This window comes from Geotrypetes seraphini, chromosome 1, assembly GCF_902459505.1.
Source record: "Geotrypetes seraphini chromosome 1, aGeoSer1.1, whole genome shotgun sequence".
NCBI lineage: Eukaryota > Metazoa > Chordata > Amphibia > Gymnophiona > Dermophiidae > Geotrypetes > Geotrypetes seraphini.
This window is the reverse complement of record NC_047084.1, coordinates 34,495,268-34,516,395: the sequence shown is the minus strand read 5'-3', so window position 1 is coordinate 34,516,395 and position 21,128 is coordinate 34,495,268. Positions and strand designations below refer to the sequence as shown.

General features: G+C 43.3%; 1 protein-coding gene across 1 annotated transcript in view; it reads left to right on the top strand.

Annotated features, from left to right (window-relative positions):
- MTX3 (metaxin 3) overlaps nucleotides 1-21,128 on the top strand; it is a 102,898-nt gene that overhangs the window by 26,253 nt on the left and 55,517 nt on the right. The window contains exons 3-5 of the mRNA XM_033929205.1: nucleotides 9,477-9,556; nucleotides 10,248-10,340; nucleotides 17,663-17,845. Coding sequence (XP_033785096.1) covers nucleotides 9,477-9,556; nucleotides 10,248-10,340; nucleotides 17,663-17,845 — 356 coding nt within the window. The remainder of the gene's footprint in view (nucleotides 1-9,476; nucleotides 9,557-10,247; nucleotides 10,341-17,662; nucleotides 17,846-21,128) is intronic.

Genomic DNA, 21,128 nt, shown 5'->3' with positions numbered 1-21,128 from the left:
CATGTCACCCCCTTCGCACGTCTCCACCTGCGTACTCCTCAATGGACCCTTGCGACTCAATGGTCACAAGTGATGGATCCTTGCTCTCAACACATATCTGTGACCTCGTCTCTTCGACAGTCACTTCTTTGGTGGTTGACATCTTCAAATCTATCCAGAGGTCTACTGTTCCACCTACCTCCTCATCATCTCGTGATCACCACAGACGCATCCCCTTATGCCTGGGGAGCTCACTTGAACGAATTCCAAACTCAGGGGTTTTGGACTGCCCAGGAAAATAAACACCACATCAATTTCCTGGAGCTCCGAGCGATGTTTTATGCCCTCAAGGCATTTCAACATCTTCTCTTTCCTCAAGTTCTACTCATTTGCACAGACAATCAAGTTGCAATGTACTACATCAACAAACAGGGAGGGACGGGCTCTCGCCTGTTGTGTCAGGAAGCCCAACGGATTTGGTCTTGGGCGACAGCTCATCATTTATTCCTGAAGGCTGTCTACATTCAAGAGGAGCAGAATTCCTTAGCAGAAAATCTCAGCAGAATTCTCCAACCTCACGAATGGACTCTCGACCCCTTAACTCTCCAGTCCATTTTCGCTCAATGGGGCACTCCTCAAGTGGACCTTTTTGCAGCTCCTCACAATCATCAGCTGCCCCTGTTTTGCTCCAGGCTCTACTCTCATCACCGTCTGGCACCAGATGCATTTCTCCTGGATTGGACCAATCTCTTCCTATATGCGTTTCCTCCTCTACCGCTCATGCTGCGGACCTTGTTCAAGCTCAGGAGGGAACACGCCACCATGATTCTCATCGCTCCACTGTGGCCCAGGCAACATTGGTTCTCCCTTCTACTTCAGCTCAGTTCCAGGGAACCCATACTTCTTCCACTGTTTCCTTCTCTACTTACTCAGCATCAGCGGACCCTACTGCATCCCAACTTACAGTCTCTGCACCTGACAGCTTGGTATCTCTCGGGCTGACTTCGGCTCACTCACTCCTTTCTCAGCCTGTCCGTTCTATCATTGATGCTTCCAGGAAACCGGCCAAGCTTCAGTGTTATCAAAAGAAGTGGTCTCGATTTTCTTCCTGGTGCCTCTTACATCACCATAATCCCATGTCTCTAGCAGTGGGACTGGTGTTGGACTATCTTCTTTCCTTGTCTGACTCTGGTCTTAAATCTACTTCTATCAGAGTTCATCTTAGTGCCATTGCTGCCTTTCATGAGCCAGTTCATGGAAAACCCCTCTCGACTCATCCTTTGGTTTCTAGGTTCATGAGGGGCCTTTTCAATGTGAAACCACCTCTCAAGTCCCCTCCTGTGATCTGGGATCTCAATGTGGTTCTTTCTACTTTAATGAAGCCTCCTTTTGAACCTTTGGCCACAGCACATTTCAAATTTCTTACTTGGAAAGTGGTCTTCCTGATAGCTCTCACTTCTGCAAGGAGGGTCAGTGAGTTGCATGCACTAGTGGCCGATCCACCTTTCACTGTTTTTCACCATGATAAGGTGGTTCTCCGTACACATCCAAAGTTTCTCCCTAAGGTTGTGTCTGACTTTCATCTTAATCAGTCCATTGTCCTACCTGTATTTTTCCCGAAGCCTCATTCTCATCCCGGTGAACAGGCTTTGCATACCTTGGACTGTAAACGTGCTTTGGCTTACTATCTCGAACGCACTAAACTTCACAGATCATCTCCTCAACTGTTTTTGTCATTTGATCCTAACAAGATGGGTCATCCTGTATCTAAACGCACTCTATCCAATTGGCTTGCTGCTTGCGTTTCATTCTGTTATGCTCAGTCGGGCCTGACACTGGAAGGTTCTGTCACGGGCTATGGCAGTGTCTGTAGCTTTCCTCCGCTCCACTTCTATTGAGGAAATCTGCAAGGCTGCTACTTGGTCCTCAGTTCATACTTTTACATCTCACTATTGTCTGGATGCATTCTCCAGATGGGATGGACACTTTGGCCAATCTGTTTTACAAAATTTGTTTTCCTAATGGCCAACCTTCCCTCCATCCCTCTTTTTGTTAGCTTGGAGGTCACCCATCAGTCAAGAATATGCTGCCTGCTTGTCCTGGGATAAAGCACAGTTACTTACCGTAACAGGTGTTATCCAGGGACAGCAGGCACATATTCTTGCGTCCCACCCACCTCCCCGGGTTGGCTTCTTAGCTGGCTTATTTTAACTGGGGACCGCGTGCCTTCGTCGGGCGGGAAGGCACTCGCGCACGCGCGGTGCGGCCTAGCTAGAACTTTCTAAGTTCTTAGAGTGCAATCACTCTAAAATTGTCCGTACCGGGGCTCCGTCGGTGCCGTCACCCATCAGTCAAGAATATCTGCCTGCTGTCCCTGGATAACACCTGTTACGGTAAGTAACTGTGCTTTTTGGATAGCCACATTCCAAAAATTTCTGTGTTAATAATTTCTGACAGCTGTTTAAATTCTTATGTTGTGCATATTTGTTGTAGGTGGAGGAATTGGCTGATTGGTACCATATATACTCGAATATAAACCAATCCAAATATAAACTAAGGAATCCTTTGTTCCCTCCAGAAAGGGGGGGAAAAGGTTGACTCGAATATAAACCGTAGGTTAAAAATTTAGATTATCATAGTGAGCTAGTCTATAAAGACTGCTCACCCTCCCTATCAACTATTTCCTAAGTCGCTAAACATAATACAGATATCTGTGATGCATATATCCTATATCCCAAAGCTAACATATTCACAACAAGGCCCCTACATAGGAAAATGCATCTATAAGCAACCACAAACTTAAATAAATGTAGACAAAAATCAAACTTAAATCTCAAGAAGCCATATGCAGTTCAACACCGGAGAAAGAGAAACAGCACTCTACACTTTGGGAAATAAAAAGAAAGCAGTGTAAATTTACAGTAAAACTGCATTTTCTGTTCATGAAATTAAAAATAAAATTATTCTTTTCTACCTTTGTGGTCTGGCTATTTTATTCATGTTTATCTCAGTTTCAAGTTTCTACTTTCATAAGAACATAGGAATAGCCATACTGGGTCAGACCAATGGTCCATCAAGCCCAGTATCTCATTCTTACGGTGGCCAATACAGATCACTAGTACCTGGCCAAAACCCAAGGTAGCAATATTCCATGCTACTAATACAAGGCAAACAATGGCTTCCCCATGTCTTTCTTAATAACAGACTATGGACTTTTCCTCCAGGAACTTGTCCAAACCTTTCTTAAAACCAGCTATGCTATATGTTCTTACCACATCCTCTGGCAACGCGTTCTAGAGCTTACCATAACCATTCTCTGAGTGAGAAAAAAATTCCTCCTATTGGTTTTAAGAGTATTTCCCTGTAACTTCGAGTGTCGGAGTGAAAAATCGATCCACTTGTACCCGTTATACTCTACTGCCTTAATTTTCTTTCAGAGTCTTTCTTTTATCTTAATTTTTTTCAGAGTCTTCAGTCTATCAGCCTTTTCTCTCCTTCACTTCCTCTCCTACATCCATATTTGACTTTAACCTTTTCCTTTCAGTTTTCCTCCATTTATTTTTCTGTATCTCTATCTGCTTCTATTATAGCTTTCCACCTCCTTCATCCTATTATTCTCCAGTTTTTTTGCTAACTCTTCCCTCACTCCCCCTTCCTGCATCTTCTCTTTCCCCCTATTTTCATTCTTCTAACCGCTATCTACTGTCTTGCCCCCTCCATCCAGCATATCCTCTCCCCTCTTTCCTCATCTCTCTCCCTCCACCTCCATCCAAGATCTCTCCCAATCTCCACCTCCATCCAAAAGGAAAGATCTCTCCCTTTCCTTTTGCCACTTCCAGTACTACTTACCTGGGGCTCTGGCTGTGAGGAATGGAGTTGCGGGTCTTGGGCAGGCCTGAAATCCGAAGCTGGCAGCTAATTACTCCCACTGCCGCCCGAGGCGGTTGTCCATGCTGTTTGCCGGCTGCTGAGAGGAGGGGGAAGTGAGGAGTCAGAGGCACATCTAGATTGTGATGAGCCCTGCCTTTGATCCCGGAACTGTTAAACCGGTTGACAATGAAGAAACCAGATGCCGCGGGGGCCTTCCCTCTTTCCAAGTCACTATAGGCTCTGCCGGTCTCGATCCTGCCTCCCTCTGGTTACTTCCTAATTTTGAAGGCTGGGATTGAGACCAACAGAGCCTATAGTGACTTGGCAAGAGGGAAGGTCCCCATGGCATCTGGCTTGTTCATTGCCAGTCGGTTTAGTGGAACCGGGATCGAAGGCAGGACTGATCACAATCCAGATGCGCTGCTAACTCCTCACTCTCCCCCCCTTCTTCCTGGTGGCTGGCAAACAGCATGAGTTGCCGGCAGCGGGAGGTGTAAATTTTTATTTTTATTTTGTTGTTGTTAGAAAAGAACTCAAGTGTAGACTCAAATATAAACCGAGACCCCCATTTTGGCCCATTTTTGGACCAAAAATCTTGGTTTATATATGAGTATATACGTAAGTTATATTTTAAGGAGTATGGGTGAAAACTATCAAATTGTAGCAAATTCTGTTGAATTTTTTTTTTTTTGTATATTGTAGTAACTAGTTTCCCATCTTCTTTAATAATCCACATGCCCAAAATAGCTATTTGAACCAAACTGGAAAACATCACAAATTGTATTTGGGAAATCAATGTTGAGCCAAATAACAAAATTGTTCAGTTGTTATTCACTATCTATTCATATGAAAAACATATTTTCCAATAATCTTAAAAGATCAAAATCAAACAAAGATCTTTAGCCAAATAAATATGTTGAGATCCCAAACAATCTATATATAAGGTAACATCTGATGAGGCTAATGTAGCATTCATCACCACCCCTTAGATTTGCTGATAAAACTCAATTATTATACTAGAAATAATTCTGTTTGATGATAAATTCAGAGAGATTAAGTGGATATTCTTTGGGTTGAGGCCACTTAGAGAGAGTTTCTGATATAATTTCCAATGTGTCTGCTTGAGGAATTTGTACATAGAGTGATATCACATCAAGTGTCGCCAGCCAAGCTGTATCCAGTACCGATGGTAAAAACTCAATAATCCACAAAAGATGAGAAGAATTCTTCAAATATGATCGAATCTCCATTGCTTGTGGTCTCAAAAAGCTATCCACATATTTGGATAATGGCTCCAAGACTGAATTTCTTATGGAAACTATAGGTCCAAGCGGAGGGTTAATTAATCTTTTCTAAACTTAACAAAATAGATTTTAAGAGTTGAAGGAGGATGTTCTGTCAAAAAACCCCATCTCCTTATTACAGTATTTATCATATCTCTCTTGTGTGTTTCAAGTGGGAGGTGCCAGTAGAGTTAGTAAACAATTGAACCAGCTTGGACTCATCATACAAAGAAAATGATAATAACACATATGAACACATCCTGCAATAGTAAGAATGTTATCTGTATTGTAATATGCCCTTGTAAATGAGTTTCTGTAGGGCGTAGTAACCATCCTGTTGAATAGTCGCTGAAAATATTCAGGTGCCTTTACTGCAACATTGGATGGAGAAAAACCATTCAGGGCCTCTTTTACTAAACTGTGCTAGCTATTTGTAGTGCATTGAGCCACGCTGAATGGCCCGCGGTGCTCCCGACGCTCATAGAGTTCCTTTGAACGTCGAGAGCAGCGTGCGCCATTCAGCGCGGCTCTCTACGCTAAAACCCACTATCGCGGTTTAATAGAAGAGGGGGTCAGTGTTGACTCATAAATGGAGAAATGTTGATCAGTTAATAGTGGGGTGAGAGGGTGGTTGTTTGGAAAGAATTTTAAACTATAAGGAACAGCGCAGGATTTTTCAGCTTGATTTAGTAGCGCCTACAGGCTTGAATTTAGAAGTAGGATGGGATGACATTAGTTTGATCCAGGAAATATACGATTGGTTTTGACTCTAGTCAGGTGATGAAGTTAATTTAAATGAGGGCAACAAACAGTCACCTCCATTTTCAGATATGAAACAAAATGGAGAAATGTCGGCATTGGTTCTTAGAGGTAAAGATTTCTATATCCATTTAGATCATTATGTTTAATATTTTATAATTATAGTGTTTTAATATATTGCTTTGTTATAGGGGATGATCCTTGAAAGAGCATTCTGTGAAACATGATTCTTGACAGACAGCTGATTCCCAAACTGACTTTGAATTGTTAATCTTAAAGGTGAGTATTATTCTATATCTATAATCCTGGGCAGGGATTCCTAAGGTGGAACTCTGCAAAACATAGCTATAGTTCAGGTTCCACTTTCACACTTGCATCACTTTGTACTTGCTCACATTAAATGTCGTTTGCCAGTTTGATGCCCAGTCTCCTGGTCTCTTGTAATTTTTCACAATCCTCTTGCGATTTAACAACTTCGAACAACTGACGTCAGAGGAGGGGCGGGACCGCGACGGAGGAAACAGCTCCGAAGTGGTACTAAGATCGCTAGCACCGTGATCTTGTTTGCAGGCTGTTCCTGGAAGGTAAACAGTGCGGGGAGGCTGGGGGAGGGGGAAGCGGAAGGCCAGGGGGGTGGAAGCCGGACGCCGGGGAGGCCATGGGGGGAGTGAGCAGTCCTTCGGGGTGTGATAGGGAGGCAGGCCTTCAAAGGGGGGTTCAGGTCTTCAAGGGGGGGACAGGCAGGCCTTCAGGGGTGGGATAGGCCTTCAGGGGGGGGGGAACAAGCCTTCAAGGGGGGAGGCAGGCCTACAAAGGGGGGGGGACAGGCAGGCCTTCAGGGGTGGGATGCAGACCTTTAAGGGGGGGACAAGCCTTCAATGGGGAAACAGGCCTTTAGGGGTGGGGTGCAGGCCTTCAGGGGGGGACAGACCTTCAAGGGAGGAGGGCCCTGGTATAGAAATACACGGAGGGAGGGAAGAGGGAGTTCAAAGAGATGTGCAAATGCTGGACTTTGGAGAGGAAGAAATGGGTCTGAAAATAGAGGAGAGGGAGAGAGATGATGGACAATGGGATTTAGGGAGGGAAGGAACAGAGAAGGAGAGAAGTTGGACGCAAGGGATTGTGTAGAGGGGGGGAAGAGATGCTGGATAGGAGGGTAGTTGGGAAAAGAAAGGGAGAGATGGTGAACCCTGAGGTGGTGGAGAAGGAAGGAGAGATGCTGGATGAAAGGGTAGTTAAGAAAAGGTGGATCTGTGGAGGGAGACCAAAAAAAGGAAAGACGCCAGACCTCCTGGGGAGGGAAGAGAAATGGAAGGGGAGGACAGAGATGGAAGATGGATGGTTAGCAGAGAGAAAGAAGAAAGAAGGAGACTCTGGCAAGCAAGTTATCAGAAGACAACCAGAGCCTGGGACCAACAAGATTTGAATAATGACCAGACAACAAAAGGTAGAAAACTAATTTTATTTTCTGTTTTGTGATTACAATATGTCAGATTTGAAATGTGTATCCTGCCAGAGCTGGTGTTAGACTGCAAATGTGAGCTAGGATTTAACAGAGAGAGGAACAGTCTTTTTTTTTTATTTGTTTATTTTGTTTACACCACAGCGCCAGTGTGGTTAGGAGAAGGCAAAGGGGGTGAAGAGGCTGTAAAATAAACCCACCAGGATGTTTGAAAAAAAAAAAAAAAACACCCAATTGGGCAAGAAAATTGAATCAAATTGAAAAACCAATTCAATAGGCTGAATCGAATTGAAATTTTTTTTCCTGAATTGGGCAGCACTAGTAGAGACTCTGATCTAAAGGAGCAAGGTCCTTGTTTAATGATGTCGCTTGTCTCGCTCCAGTCCATGACTATACCTGTGTCTCAGACTTGACACTCACTTGGGCTCCAGTTGAGCTGTTCTTCCTATTTACTGTATTTTTTGAGAAATTTACCCAGAATTCTACACTTTAAATGAAACTGGACATAGGCAATTTATCTCAACACAGTAAGCTATTCATATAATAGCACACATGAAAAAAAGTCAAATATTTATATAATTAGAGGTATACTACTTGCAATGTCAACACAATACACATTAAAACATCTTAATAGACAGCAAACTGGACGTGCAAAGAAGAAACCTATGGACTGAGTAGAACAAAAGAGTTGAGATGGAAAAAAAGAGAGTGACTGATTAGGAAAAATTTATATTTGCAGTCAGAAGAAAGAGAAAGTGGAGCAGGACAGATTCTTCAAAGTTCGAAAACTACAAGAACGAGAGGGCATTCGGAAAAAATTAAGAGGGGACAGATTCAGAACCAATGCTAGGAAGTTCTTCTTCACCCAAAGGATGGGTGGACACCTGGAATGTGTTTCCAGAGGGTGTGATAGGACAGAGTATGGTTTTGGGGTTCAAGAAGGGATTAGATAATTTCCTGAAAGAAAAGGGGATAGAAGGATATGGATAGAGGATTACTATACAGGTCCTGGACCTGATGGGCCGCCGCGTGAGCGGACTGCTGGGCATGATGGATCTCTGGTCTGACTCAGCAGAAGCATTGCTTATGTTCTTAAAGTGCGTGCGGATAATCCCAGATTGTATTTGATTAGCTAGTTCTTCTGCAATGTGTGCATTTGATATCAGTCTGGGTATGTGTGCCTATCTAGTTAGTTGTCTCACCCATTTAAGGGCTTTGGAGAAGAGCAAGACCTTTAACTACTTCCTGAAACAGAAGTGGTCTTAATTAGGGGGTGCTCTTTGAGTATGGGGCTGCTTCTGTGAATATTCACTTTATCTCTGTCCTAAAAGTAGTAGTATGCGATGAGTTTATTAGTAAGCATTAATGTTGTTTTACTTTGATTATATTTCTTATTATTTTCAATTTCTTGATTTAGGACTTTAATTCTGTATTTAAGATTTTAAAAAATTGATTCTATGTAATCTAGCCTTTTTTTGCATCTTGCTTAGAGAGATTTGTTTGTCTATTTATATGTACGTTAAATTAATGTTAAAATCAGTGAGAGTCTGGTTTTTAGACTGAAATGTTTGCCTTTCTTGAAATAAGTTGATTTCTTTTTTATTTTTATTTAATTTAATTTGAAATCTTTCCTTGGTGTCTAGTTTTTGGGTCATATTTTTGATTATGACTATGAGAACCAACTATATCTAAAGACAAGTTTTCTTTCTGTATTGACGGCCATAATAGACAGCAGATTAAAATCTGTTGTTCCAGTCCCATAGTATTAGCTAAAAAGATACTTCCCATCTATCAGCTGTACAAGCTTAAATATTTGCAGGTTGCAGACTGTAAAGCCCATATAGCCTGTTCATTTTCCTTATCTGTTACAGTAGGGTATGCTTTGCTTGGTTTTAGTCTTTGCCTCTAATATTGTTAAGCTTTCTCTGCTTTCCTAGTGTTTTATGCTGATCAAAAACTCTTCTAGATCTCTTTTTCTGAAAGTACAATATTAGTTCTGCACATGCTCTGTTCATAAATATCAGGCTATGAAACTGGCATGTTTAAAACAACCAGATTTCAGTGTATTTAAAAAAAAATAATTCTAGTGTGACTAAAAAAATGTTTTCAATTTCTGTTTGTAGGGGCTGTCGTACCAGTCTTGACATCAGAAAACATTGCTGTTACCCAGCCTGCAAATATCCTAAACTTCTTAAGGAAACAGGTTAGTGATAAATAAGTGAAGCAAATAGGAAGCTATTAACTTATGGCTAGCCCTATATCTTGATTACTTGGGCCAATATGCAAAGTGATTTAAGCAGTCAGGAGAAGTTTCTACCTGCTTAAATCCCCTGGGACCACTTTACCCTCTATTGAATGGCATTAAACTGGACATTGCCACTAAACATCACCTCTGATCAGTCACAAAAAAAGTGGTCGTGTCAAGGGTAGGATAGGGAGCATTAGAGAGGAGCACAGGTTTATGTTACTCAAACGCTGTCCTAAATTAGACTGCTGAGCGATATAGGTACTGGCTCTAATGTGGGCCAGCATCCAAATTAAAAAAAAAAAAAAAAACAAGAACAATTTTAGCCCCTTCAGGCCCTCTCCCACCTCCTTCTCTCTGCCCAAGGAATGCAAAAAGGTCTCCTCTCCCCCAGAATGCCATTATGGGCCTACCTCTGTTCCTATTAAATATGTTACTTATTAATCTGATTAGAATTCTGCATAACTAGCAGAATATTTAATTGCAAGTTTTAGTTTATTGCTGTGGCCAGTGGTAGAAATAGATTTATTTTATTTTTAGCTGAACTATTGTGTGTCACAGTTTAGAAGTGGTGCCTTAGGTTGTGTTTTTATGTTTTTTAACATACTAGAATTTTTTATTTGATATGATTGCTTGTGTTTTTTTACAGAAGTACAATGCTGACTATGACCTTTCAGCAAAAGAAGGAGCAGACACATTGGCGTATATTGCACTTCTTGAAGAGAAGTTACTTCCAGCTATGGTGTGTGTAAATTACTTACTGTACTGCAGGGATTGTAACTCATGTCTTAATTAAACTCTTCTGTATCTTGAACAAACTGAAACTGGGTGTATTCTACTGCTAGCACTCCTAGTCTTTTAGGATTTTGGAAAAAGTCTGTATTGCTCATTGAGGGCCTCTTATTTTTCATTGAAGTATTTATTTATTTATTTATTTATATTTAGTATTTATATACCAATCTTGATGGTATGAGCTCTTTCCCCCTTTTTTCTAGTGAAGAAGCTGTGCTCTATCATGAAGGGAAAAGTAGGATGCCAAAAGCACATTTCTTGTGCAAAAGGAATATGAGTTTTGAACCAGTGGGTTATTCACTTCTAATCGCGAGTTGTATATAAGGTGTCATCTACCTTTTTCAGCTCAACCTGTGTTCTGTGCTCCTGAGTTTCTCCTTGTACATGTGAGTTGAAGATGTCTTTCTGATCTGCTTTGTTTTTTCAGTTTGTTGTTTTTTGGCTTTTTGGGCCACTTTCAGAAGCTTTTAAGTGCTACAGAGGTCCCCAGGTTCTCTGGGGCAGTTTTGCCTGGGTGGAGACACAGACCCTCACTATAAGAGATCTGTAGCTGGCAGAGTAATCAGGGCACCTATCTAGCCATCCTGCATTATTACTTTTGTGGCTTGGGGACCGTTCTCCTTGTAGTGAAGTTCGCTCCTGGTCATTGCCAGAGCTTGAGTACAGGCAGTTTGGTATCCGTGTCAGTCACTAGGACTTTCTTAGTTACCGGTTGTGATTCTGCCTGACCCTCCCCCAAAGACAATTGAGGAGCTGTGGGAGGTTTGGGTCTTCAGGCTCTAATACAGTCTATGGGGCAAATTGGGAGATGGGGGTCCTTAAATTGCTGTTTTGGGGACTTGTGGAGCTTATATTCATATTCCCCACCTCCAAAAACCTATTTCCCGTTATTTAGCTCCCCCAGGCAATTTATGGCACCAAAATGCTGCCATGGTGGCTATTTTGGATTTTTCAATCCAGATTTAAATGAAAAACCTCAGTTTTGATTACAATTGGTAGATATGGACTCTTCAGACTGTTTTACCATGTTTTTCATGCCAGATTTGAGCTTGATGGCTGACTGAGGTGTGAGGTGGGCATGAGCTTTGAGCTTAGCCCCTTCTAGTCCCTGTAGGGCGATGGAGTCGCAGGTGCTCGATTTAGGGGAAAATGTCTCCCCTGAAGCCCTCAGATAACGATTTGGCATCTTCAGTGAAGCGAAGATTCCTCTGGACCCACGAGGAGACAAGAGGAGTCTCTGCAGGTTTCCCCAGGACATCCTGTTCAGGAATTTCTCCTGATATTGATACCTATATGGGCTATCAGGGCCCATTTATGCCTTCTGGGTCATGCCAGCTGATGTGCATGTGGGTCTTCCGTCACATAGCGTGGCTTCCCTCCTGGCTGTTTCTCTTCAGGAACTAGAGATCCAATCAGGGAAGGACTGGGATGATTGGGAGGTCAGAATCAATGCCTTTATTCCCTCAGGACAAATCTTTGGTTTTGGAAGATTCGAAGTCTCAGGTAGGGGCCACCAGTCAGGAGTTCATGATGGCCCTGGACCATGGGAAGAACCTGGCGGTGTGCTGCTTTTTGTTTTTTAAAGCTGACAGCTTTATTGGAGGTTATCACAGAATCCTTGCAGGTTTTGAAGCTGAAGCCCCTTGAGACTTCCGCTGCTCAGTGTTCTGTTATAAGCAGTTCTAAGCCCCAGACCATATTTTTTTCCTTCACATCCAGACATTACTATAATGTTAATGGAGCATTGGGAGGCTCCAGAAGGTCCCTTGTATGTTGCCAGGACTATGGCAAAATTGTACCCACTAGCTCCAGATTTTCAGGGGCTATTTGTCCTGCCTAAGGTGGATTCGTTGTTGGTGCAGGTGACCAAATGTATCTTTTTGCTTAATGAAGGAGTAATTTTAAAAGATGCACAGGACCATAGGGTGGATTTGGTCCTAAAATGACAATTTGAGGCTTTGACTCTGGGACTGAAAGCAACAACAGTGATTTCCTTTGTCGTACGTGCCTGCCATACTATTCTTTGCCTATCTTCAACAGCAGAGGAGGACGCCTACCCCTAATTGCTAATTTTGGGGATGAATTATGTACCTGATGCTCTCTATAACATGTTCAGGGTCAAGAGCAAAGTCTTTGCCTATTCCTTCTCTGCCCGTAGGATGTTTTGGATAAGGCAATGGGCTGGAGATTCTGTTTCCAAAGCTACTTTGAGTAGGCTATCTTTCAAGGGTCACCTTCTCTTTGACAAGGGTTTGAAAAATCTTAGGGCCAGTGTGGCAGATCATCACCCTAACTCTTTACCAAACAATAAATAGCGATCAAGGTCTGAGCAATGGCTCTTGCATATTCAAGCCATATAACTGGTTCCAGCAGAAGAATCGGGCTTGATCAGATACTCTATATACTTTATCATGCCCAAGAAAGATTCGGACAACTAGAGGTCAATTCTAGATCTGAAGTCTTATTAATGCAGCTCTGAAAATTCCCCAGTTCTGGATGGAGACCATTCATTCAGTCATTGCCTCGGTGGCGCCGGGGGAATTTCTCACCTCTCTGGATTTGACATAGGCTTATTTGCAGGCAGCGCACTTGCATAAGGCAGGGATCAAGGTATATTCATACATGGATGATTGGTTGCTCAGAGCGCTCTCCAAGGATGATGGCAACAGAATGGTGGCACAAGTTGTACAACTATTGCAAGACCTGGGTTGGATCATCAATTTTCAGAAGAGCCATCTGGAGCTGTCGCAATCTCTAGCGTACTTAGGGATCCGCTTTGACATGGTGGAAAGCCGTATTTTTCTTCCAGAGCCACACAAACTGAAGCTACAATGCCAGATTTTGGGAGATCCCGATGATGCCAGATCCTACTGCTTGGCAGTATCTTCAGGTGCAGGGGTTAAAGGTAGCAACCATAGAAGTTGTTCCTTAGGCGAAAGCTCACCTACCACATATTCAGGAAGTGCAATTGTTCTGTTGGTCCCCACAGAAGGATTCCTTCCAGATGCCATTGGCCTGGACAGTGGAAGCATGTTGAAGCCGTTCTGGTGGCTCTGGCTGGTGTCGCTGTTGAAAGGCTTGTCTCTCCACATTTCCTTCTTTGTGATCCTGATGATAAATGTTAGTCTTTATGGCTGGGGGTCGTTACGATGTCCATATGTTTCAGGGCTGCTGGCCACATACTCAGAGAAAATGGTCCATCAACAGTTTTGAACTGCAAGCCATTCATTTGACGCTGCAGGCATTGGAGAGCACCCTGGAAGGCAAGGCAGACAGGATATTCCACAACTGTGGCATATGTCCACAGACAGGGAGGCAGCAAGAGTGCCCTGTTGAGATTGGAGGCCCTGTTGTTTCATTGAGCCGCAGTCCACCTACAAGCACTATCAGCAGCACATATAAGATTGGACAGTGTGCAGACCGATTATCTCGTCTGGCAGACCCTGGATCCAGTGGAGTGGTCTCCTTCCTGGTAAGCCTTCAATAACATTGTGATCCGATGGAGCATTTTGACAGTCTATCTGATGGTATCGGCAGCCAACAAGAAGCCTTTTGTTTCTTCAGCCAAAGATTCAAGCCCAGAAGCTCTGACATGGATGCTGTAGTACAGCCTTGGCCAGAGAAAAGGCTGTTGTACATGTGACTCTCCCCCCCTGGGTCATTCAAAGAATAGTGACCCACCCGAGGTTAGTAGTCCTGGTTGCCTCAGATTGGCTGCATCTGCCGAGGTATGTGGATCTGGTCCATCTATAGAGAGACAAAGGTCTCAAAACTACTGCTTCATTCAAATCTTATCTCACTGGGTCTAGTGGCCTTGGGGCATCCGTAATGCTTTGGGCTTACAGCAAGGTTCTTGAGCTCGTGTTCTTAGCGCGCAAGGGCTACTTGGATGTGGTCATAGCTACCCTCCTAAGATCTAAGAAACTGACGACTGCTGCAGCCTATGCTAAGACTTGGAAGACTTTTCAGTACTGAATGTGGAGCCTTTTTTAGGTTCCACCGTTAGCAGTCATAGTATTTCTTCAGAACAGGCTCAAGAAGGGCCTAGCAGTTGGTTCCCTCAAAGTACATGTTACAGGCCTCTCTTGCTTCAGGGCTCGAGTAGAGAAAGTTTCTTTGGCTTCATATTGTGATATAGCAAGATTTTTGAAGGGAGCGATGCGGCTGTATTCTTCTATGCGACAGCCATTCCCAACTTGGAATCTTAACATGGTTCCTTCCTTTCTGCCAAAACTGCTCTTGGCCTTCCACACACTTCAGGAAGTCCGGCTACCAGTGTTCCAGTCCACAAGTTTGAAGAAAAAGGAGAAAGCGTTGGAATTGCTGGATGTTGGTAGATTTCTTCTTCGTTACCTCGCAGTCACAAATGATTTTTGTGTTTGATCATCTTTTTGTACAACGAATCCTAGATGCTTGGGGAAGCTGGCTTCTAAAGCATCCATTTCAAGATGGATTCGTAAGGCTATTTCTTCAGCATATATCAGGTGTGATAAGCAACCAATAATTTCTTTGAGGGCGCACTCTTAAGGGGAGTGTGACTTCTTCATGGGCAGAGTCCTGGGCAGTACCACCTAAGGAGATTTGTAGGGCGGCAATGTTGGTCCACCCTCCATACTTTCACAAACTTTTACAGGGTAGATGTGGCGGCATGAATGGATGCCACTTTTAGGTCCTCGGTGCTAGCAGCAGCCTCATCTGCCCTTTCCTAGACAGAGTGTATTGCTTTGGTACATCCCATTGGTTCTAGTGCCTTTTGCACAAAAAGAGAAGATACCTTCTTACCTTGATAATCTTCTTTCTAGTAGAAAGGCATACGAGTCTTGAAGGCTCACTCTGCAGATTTCAATTTAGTTTGCTTACTGTCTCAGACAGTGTTTGCTAGATGCATGACCTTCTGTCAAACAGACTTGAAGCATGATAATACCTGGAAGGTTGGCACAGTGTCCAGAGGTGTCCTCCTTGAGAGTAGCGGTTGATAAATAGCTCTCTCCTGTTATGAAAAAAAAGAGAAACCCAAGGGTTTTAGTAAATAGGAGAGTGCAGGAATCACATAAGTATTAGTTCTGGTGGCACTCAGGTAGGTGACTTGTTGAGTTCCACCTTGTTTTCATGTTCCTTTTAGCACTGCTTTTCTTTAATTGTATTTTTGGTTAATGACATAGCATACTTAGCTTGGTCAGGGAGTTCCCCATGCCCCTCCTTTCTCTTTCTCCTTTCATTATAGTCGTCGACTGCTTTGGTATGACCTGAGGAGCACAGAACACAGAGCAGGAATAGAGGAGGTGGAGCTGAAAAAGGTAGATGATGCCTTCTGCACAACATGCGATTAGAGGTGAATAATCCACTGGTTCAAGACTCATTGGCAATTTGAACAAGTTCAAGAGTACATATTCTAAGCAGAAAAAACATGTTTCACTGACTAGGTGGAGAGCATGAGTGTGAGTGTGTGACTACTGATAAAAGCTGAGCAGCTGTGAGTACAAGGAGTGAGGCATGTGTATAGCAGATTGTGTATGTGTATAGCAGATTGTGTAGCTAGTGTGGAGGTGAAGTGTGTGGTAGACTGTAGCTATGAGTGTCTAGGAGTGTTGAGTATGTGACTGTGGAAGGGGAGGAGTGAAGAAAGAAAGAAAAATAGATATTGGACCCTGGGGAGGGATGGGAGGGAAGGAAGAGAAAGAGAGATAAGAGGCTGGAGGGGAGGGAGAATAAGATGCTGTACAATGGAAGGGAGGAAGGAGTTCCTGGTAAATATTGCTGTGGCATGGTATCCAAAATTTCTAGTACAGCTTTTACTGATTTCATTCCTAACATTAATAGTTTGAATGCTGAGTCTCTTCAGAGGTAGCATCACACCATACAATGAACACTGTATTAAGTAATGATCAATTCAAGATAAAGGATCAATAAAAGAACCTTCGATGCTCTAGACCAGTGGTTCCCAAACCTGTCCTGGGGGACCCCCAGCCAGTCAGGTTTTCAAGATATCCCTAATGAATATGCATGGGAGAGATTTGCATATAATGGAAGTGACAGGTATGCAAATCTCTCTCATGCATATTCATTAGGGATATCTGGAAAACCTGACTGGCTGCGGGTCCCCCAGGACAGGTTTGGGAACCACTGCTCTAGACTAACAACATCCCAATGCTAAAAAATAAATAAATAATTCTAAAGCATGATTTGCTTAATGTGTGGAGGCAGTTGCAATCTGCAAAAGCCCACACACTTTGCTATACCTTTAAGAAAATCAGCTAAAACAGAGGACTTCTCAGTATGTACATGAAAATTGCCTAAAGTGAGCAAATTAGGAATTGAAATAGAGAATGACACGGGGACAAATTTTTCCCCGTCTCCGCAGAAACTCAATTTCCCCGTCCTATCCTGTGAGTTTTGTCCCTGTCCTTGCCCCATTCCTGCAAGCTCTGCCTTAACCACACAAGCCTCTAACACTTATGATTTTAAAGTGTTTGAGGCTTGTACAGATGAGGACAGAGCTTGCAGGAATGGGGTGGGGACAGGAAAAGAACTTACGGGGACGGATCGGGAAATGAGTTCCCGCAGGGACGGGAAAAATTTGTCCCTATGTCATTCTCTAAATTGAAACTCCCACATTTAATATTACCTGTAGCAGGTCATCAGTTGAACCCAACTACATATTAAAGGCATGATAGCATAGTAGCATAACCAACCTTTTTTTTTTTCTTTTTAAATTTCACCCAGGTCAGCAGTAACTTTGCCCCAGGATGTGCGAATAATTTGTCAGTTAAAACAGCTACCAGAATTTAGTGAAGCTATTTCCACATCTAAGTCTTCACAACATTGTTGAACAGTGTTTATCTAACATTGCTCTAGTGCAGTGGTTTCAAACTCGCGGCCCGGGGGCCACATGCGGCCCGCCAGGTACTATTTTGAGGCCCTCAGTATGTTTATCATAATCACAAAAGTAAAATAAAATAGTTTCTTGATCATATGTCTTTTTAGCTATAAATTACAATATTATTATTAAGACTTAGCCAAAAGGAAAAATTTAGAAACTATAAAGAGTTTTACCTCATGCAAAATTGTCATTTCTTTAATAAGACATTAACTATTTTTTTCTGCGGCCCTCCAAGTACCTACAAATCCAAAATGTGGCCCTGCAAAGGGTTTGAGTTTGAGACCACTGCTCTAGTGGGTTTCTGGAGTGCTGTAGCCTATTGGTTCCAAATCAGCTACTGATTTCCATTCTCTTTTAACATTCTGCTTTCATTCTTGAACATGGTGATATAGCTGCACACATTCTGGGTGGATGCTGACAATTATTGCATGGTGACAAGGCCCTGGTTTGCTTCACGGATTCCTTTCCCTCTCAGCCTGTACCTACCTGGGAAAATGTCTCGGGAAGCACTGAACAGGATCCTGGTGACAAAGGGGGAACCACCACTATATAGCTTGAATGACGTTGAAGCACAGGTAAATTCAAAATAACTTAAGAACTGAACTGAAACTGCAGAGTATGTTTGATAGTTTGAGCTGCTTTAAAAGTAAATCTTGTTCTAGTGCAATAGGTGTGTCATTCTGGACAAGTGGGGTAATTTCCCTGTAGCCATGAGCCTTGCTGAAGGAATCCACTCCAGATTTTTCCTGAATTCCTCCTACTTCACAGAGGGCTCTGCTGCCCCCTACAGTTTTTTTCCTTCTGCACGTAAGCCTGAAGGAGTGTTTCTGTGATGCTTTGCTTATTTCTTTACTTTAGTCAGTTTTTTCAAGTGTTTTCTTCAGTTTGAGGGTTCAGCTGCATTTCGCCTTCCCCCTTGATTTTTGTGTGTCTGTGGTCCGCAGGGGTAGAGTCTCAGACACTGGGTTTGACTGACAGCCTGAAGATTCGGCACTGGAAGGGCATTTTCTTTGAGGCAGTGATTTTCTTCTTCCTGATCCAGCTACCTTTGGAGCTGAGGCAGGCTGCAGCACATTGCCAGCATAGGTCATAGTCTATGAGGAGAATTGGGAGGGGGGGGTCTGTAAATGTGAATCTTCAATATTTCTGCATGTTCCCATGTATTCCCCCACCTCTAAAATCTTAAAATCACTGGGTTTTATTTTTGGTTTTGGCATTTTTTGGCACTAAAATGCTGCCAGCTGCCATCTTGAATTTTTCCTGATTTTTTTTAAGTTCTCCAGAAGCTTAAAAACACTTTATTATGCCTCAAAACTGGTAGGGATGGAGTTCTCAGGCTCCTTTGTCCCTAATTCATGCCAATATTGCACAGGTTGTGTGCCCGAAGAGCATCCTTGTGCCATGTGCTGCGCAGCATATGAAGGGGGGGGGGGGCGGGAGCATCCTGCTTAGCTTCCTCTTTGTATTCTAGAGCCGAGGAACGGGTGGAAGCCTGTTCGTTCAGGCTATTTTTCTTTTTGGTCACCAGAACAGCGATCGTCCTGCACAGAGGCTGCAGAGTCCAAGAGACGCAAGCTGGAGTCATCCACTGGAGACTCAGTTCTGCCTAGTACGGCTTTTTCCCCAGAGTGTGGCACAGTGGTTAAATCTACAGCCACAGCACCTTGAGGTTGTGGGTTCAAACCCACGCTCTCCTTGTGACCCTGGGCAAGTCACTTAATCCCCCATTGCCCCAGGCACATTAGATAGAGTGTGAGCCTGCCAGGACAGACAGGGAAAATGCTTGAGTACCTGAATAAATTCATGTAAACCATTCTGAGCTCCCTTGGGAGAATGGGATAGAAAATTAAATAAATAAATTTAAAAAATTTGATGTGGAAAGCCTTTTAGGAGAGCCATCTTTCCAGTCTTCTCCTCGATTCTCCCAGTGAGGGGCAAGGGCAGAGCCAGAGAGGATCGAATACAGAGGTTGAACGACTGGCTGCGAGGATGGTGCAAGTAGATGAACTTCGGGTTCCTGCACCATGGAGAAGCTTTGCAAGGACTACAGGGACACGACGGGCTACACCTGACCAGAAGAGGGAAGAATGTCCTTGGACACCGTCTAGCCCGCTACTTCACAGGGCTTTAAACTAGGTAAGTCGGGGGAGGGTACAGGCACAAACAATATAGCTGGCGAACTAAACTGCCAATACATTTTTGAGGATGAGGTAAGTAGTCACCGAAATTCTGGGTCAGGGGTGAGTACACACACTTTCGAGTCGGGGGTAGGTTCACATCATAAGTATGGGCCACATTGTAATTCTGTGTCTAGGGGAAGTATACATTGTAATTCTGGGTATATGGGGAGTACACATTGTAGTTCTGGGTCTAGGGGGAGCACAAATAACGCAAATAATGCTAAAGGTGTTCAAGCAGCTCAAGCAGGAATATCCCCACTGAGACATAACAAAAATACAACATGGAGGGCTATGTATATCAACGCACACAGTTTGGGAAACAAGATCCTGGAATTGGAAACAGAAATAAGGAATGCCGACCTGGATGTGGTGGCGATATCTGAGACCTGGCTCACAGACTCCCACGGGTGGGACATGGTCATACCGGGTTACAACTTGCTTCACCGGGACAGGGAGGGCAGAATGGGAGGAGGTGTAGCATTATATACTAAAGATGACATTAAGGTCACAAGAATCTCAGATGTCCAGTACACTGGGGAATCCCTTTGGGTTAATTTGGCCAGAGGGAAGGACAAATGCTTGCATCTTGGCGTAATTTACAGACCCCCCAAGACAACAGGATGACCTGGATATGGAAATAATCGGAGATATAGAAAATATCACCTTGCGTGGGGACACAGAATTGTTAGGTGACTTCAACATGCCTGTTGTGGATTGGGATACACTTCCCTCTGCTTCCGGCAGCAGCAGGAGGCTATTAAACTCTATGAAGGGAGTTGGTCTCAGGCAACTGGTGTTGGAGCCAACAAGGGATCAGGCAATACTTGACCTCTTACTTACCAATGGAGAAAGTGTCACAGAGGTTTCGGTGGGCGACACATTGGCCTCCAGTGACCACAACATGGTATGGTTTAATCTTAGGAAAGGTTTCACTAAATCTACCACGCTGACCAAGGTCCTCAAAGTCAGGGACACAAACTTCCAAGACATGGGTTCCTTTGTTCACCAGGCGCTACAAAGCCAAGCAGAAACCGATAGCGTGGAAGAAATGTGGTCGTCTTTGAAAGCCACCATACAGGAAGCGACAAACCACTATGTTAAATTAGTAAGTAAACGGTGAAGGAACAATAAGCCGCAGTGGTTCAATGCGGAGATCTCAGACCTCATCAAGGAGAAGAAAAAAGCATTCATCTCTTACAAACAATCAGGGAAATAGGACTCCAGAGCAGACTATCTGACCAAGTCAAAAGCTGTCAAAACAGCGGTCAGGGAGGCTAAATTCCACATGGAGGAGTCTCTGGCAAAAAACATCCAGAAGAGAGATAAATCCTTCTTCAGGTATATCAGTGACAGAAGTAAAAACTCAGGCAGGATTGTACGTCTTAGGAAACCAGATGGAGACTATATGGAAAAGGATTCTGAAAAAGCCCAACTATTAAATGAATACTTCATTACATTACATTACATTACATTAGTGATTTCTATTCCGCTTGTGCCTTGCGGTTCTAAGCGGATTACAAGTTAGAAGACTGGACATTTCCAGTAGCATTGCAGTACATGTAATCAAGAATGCGTTAAGTTACAATTGTTATTCTGGACTTTTCCAGGATAAATTGGAAGCAGATAGTAGATAGTGATAGGTTGTTTAGACGAATAGAGATAATATTGTCCGGATTCT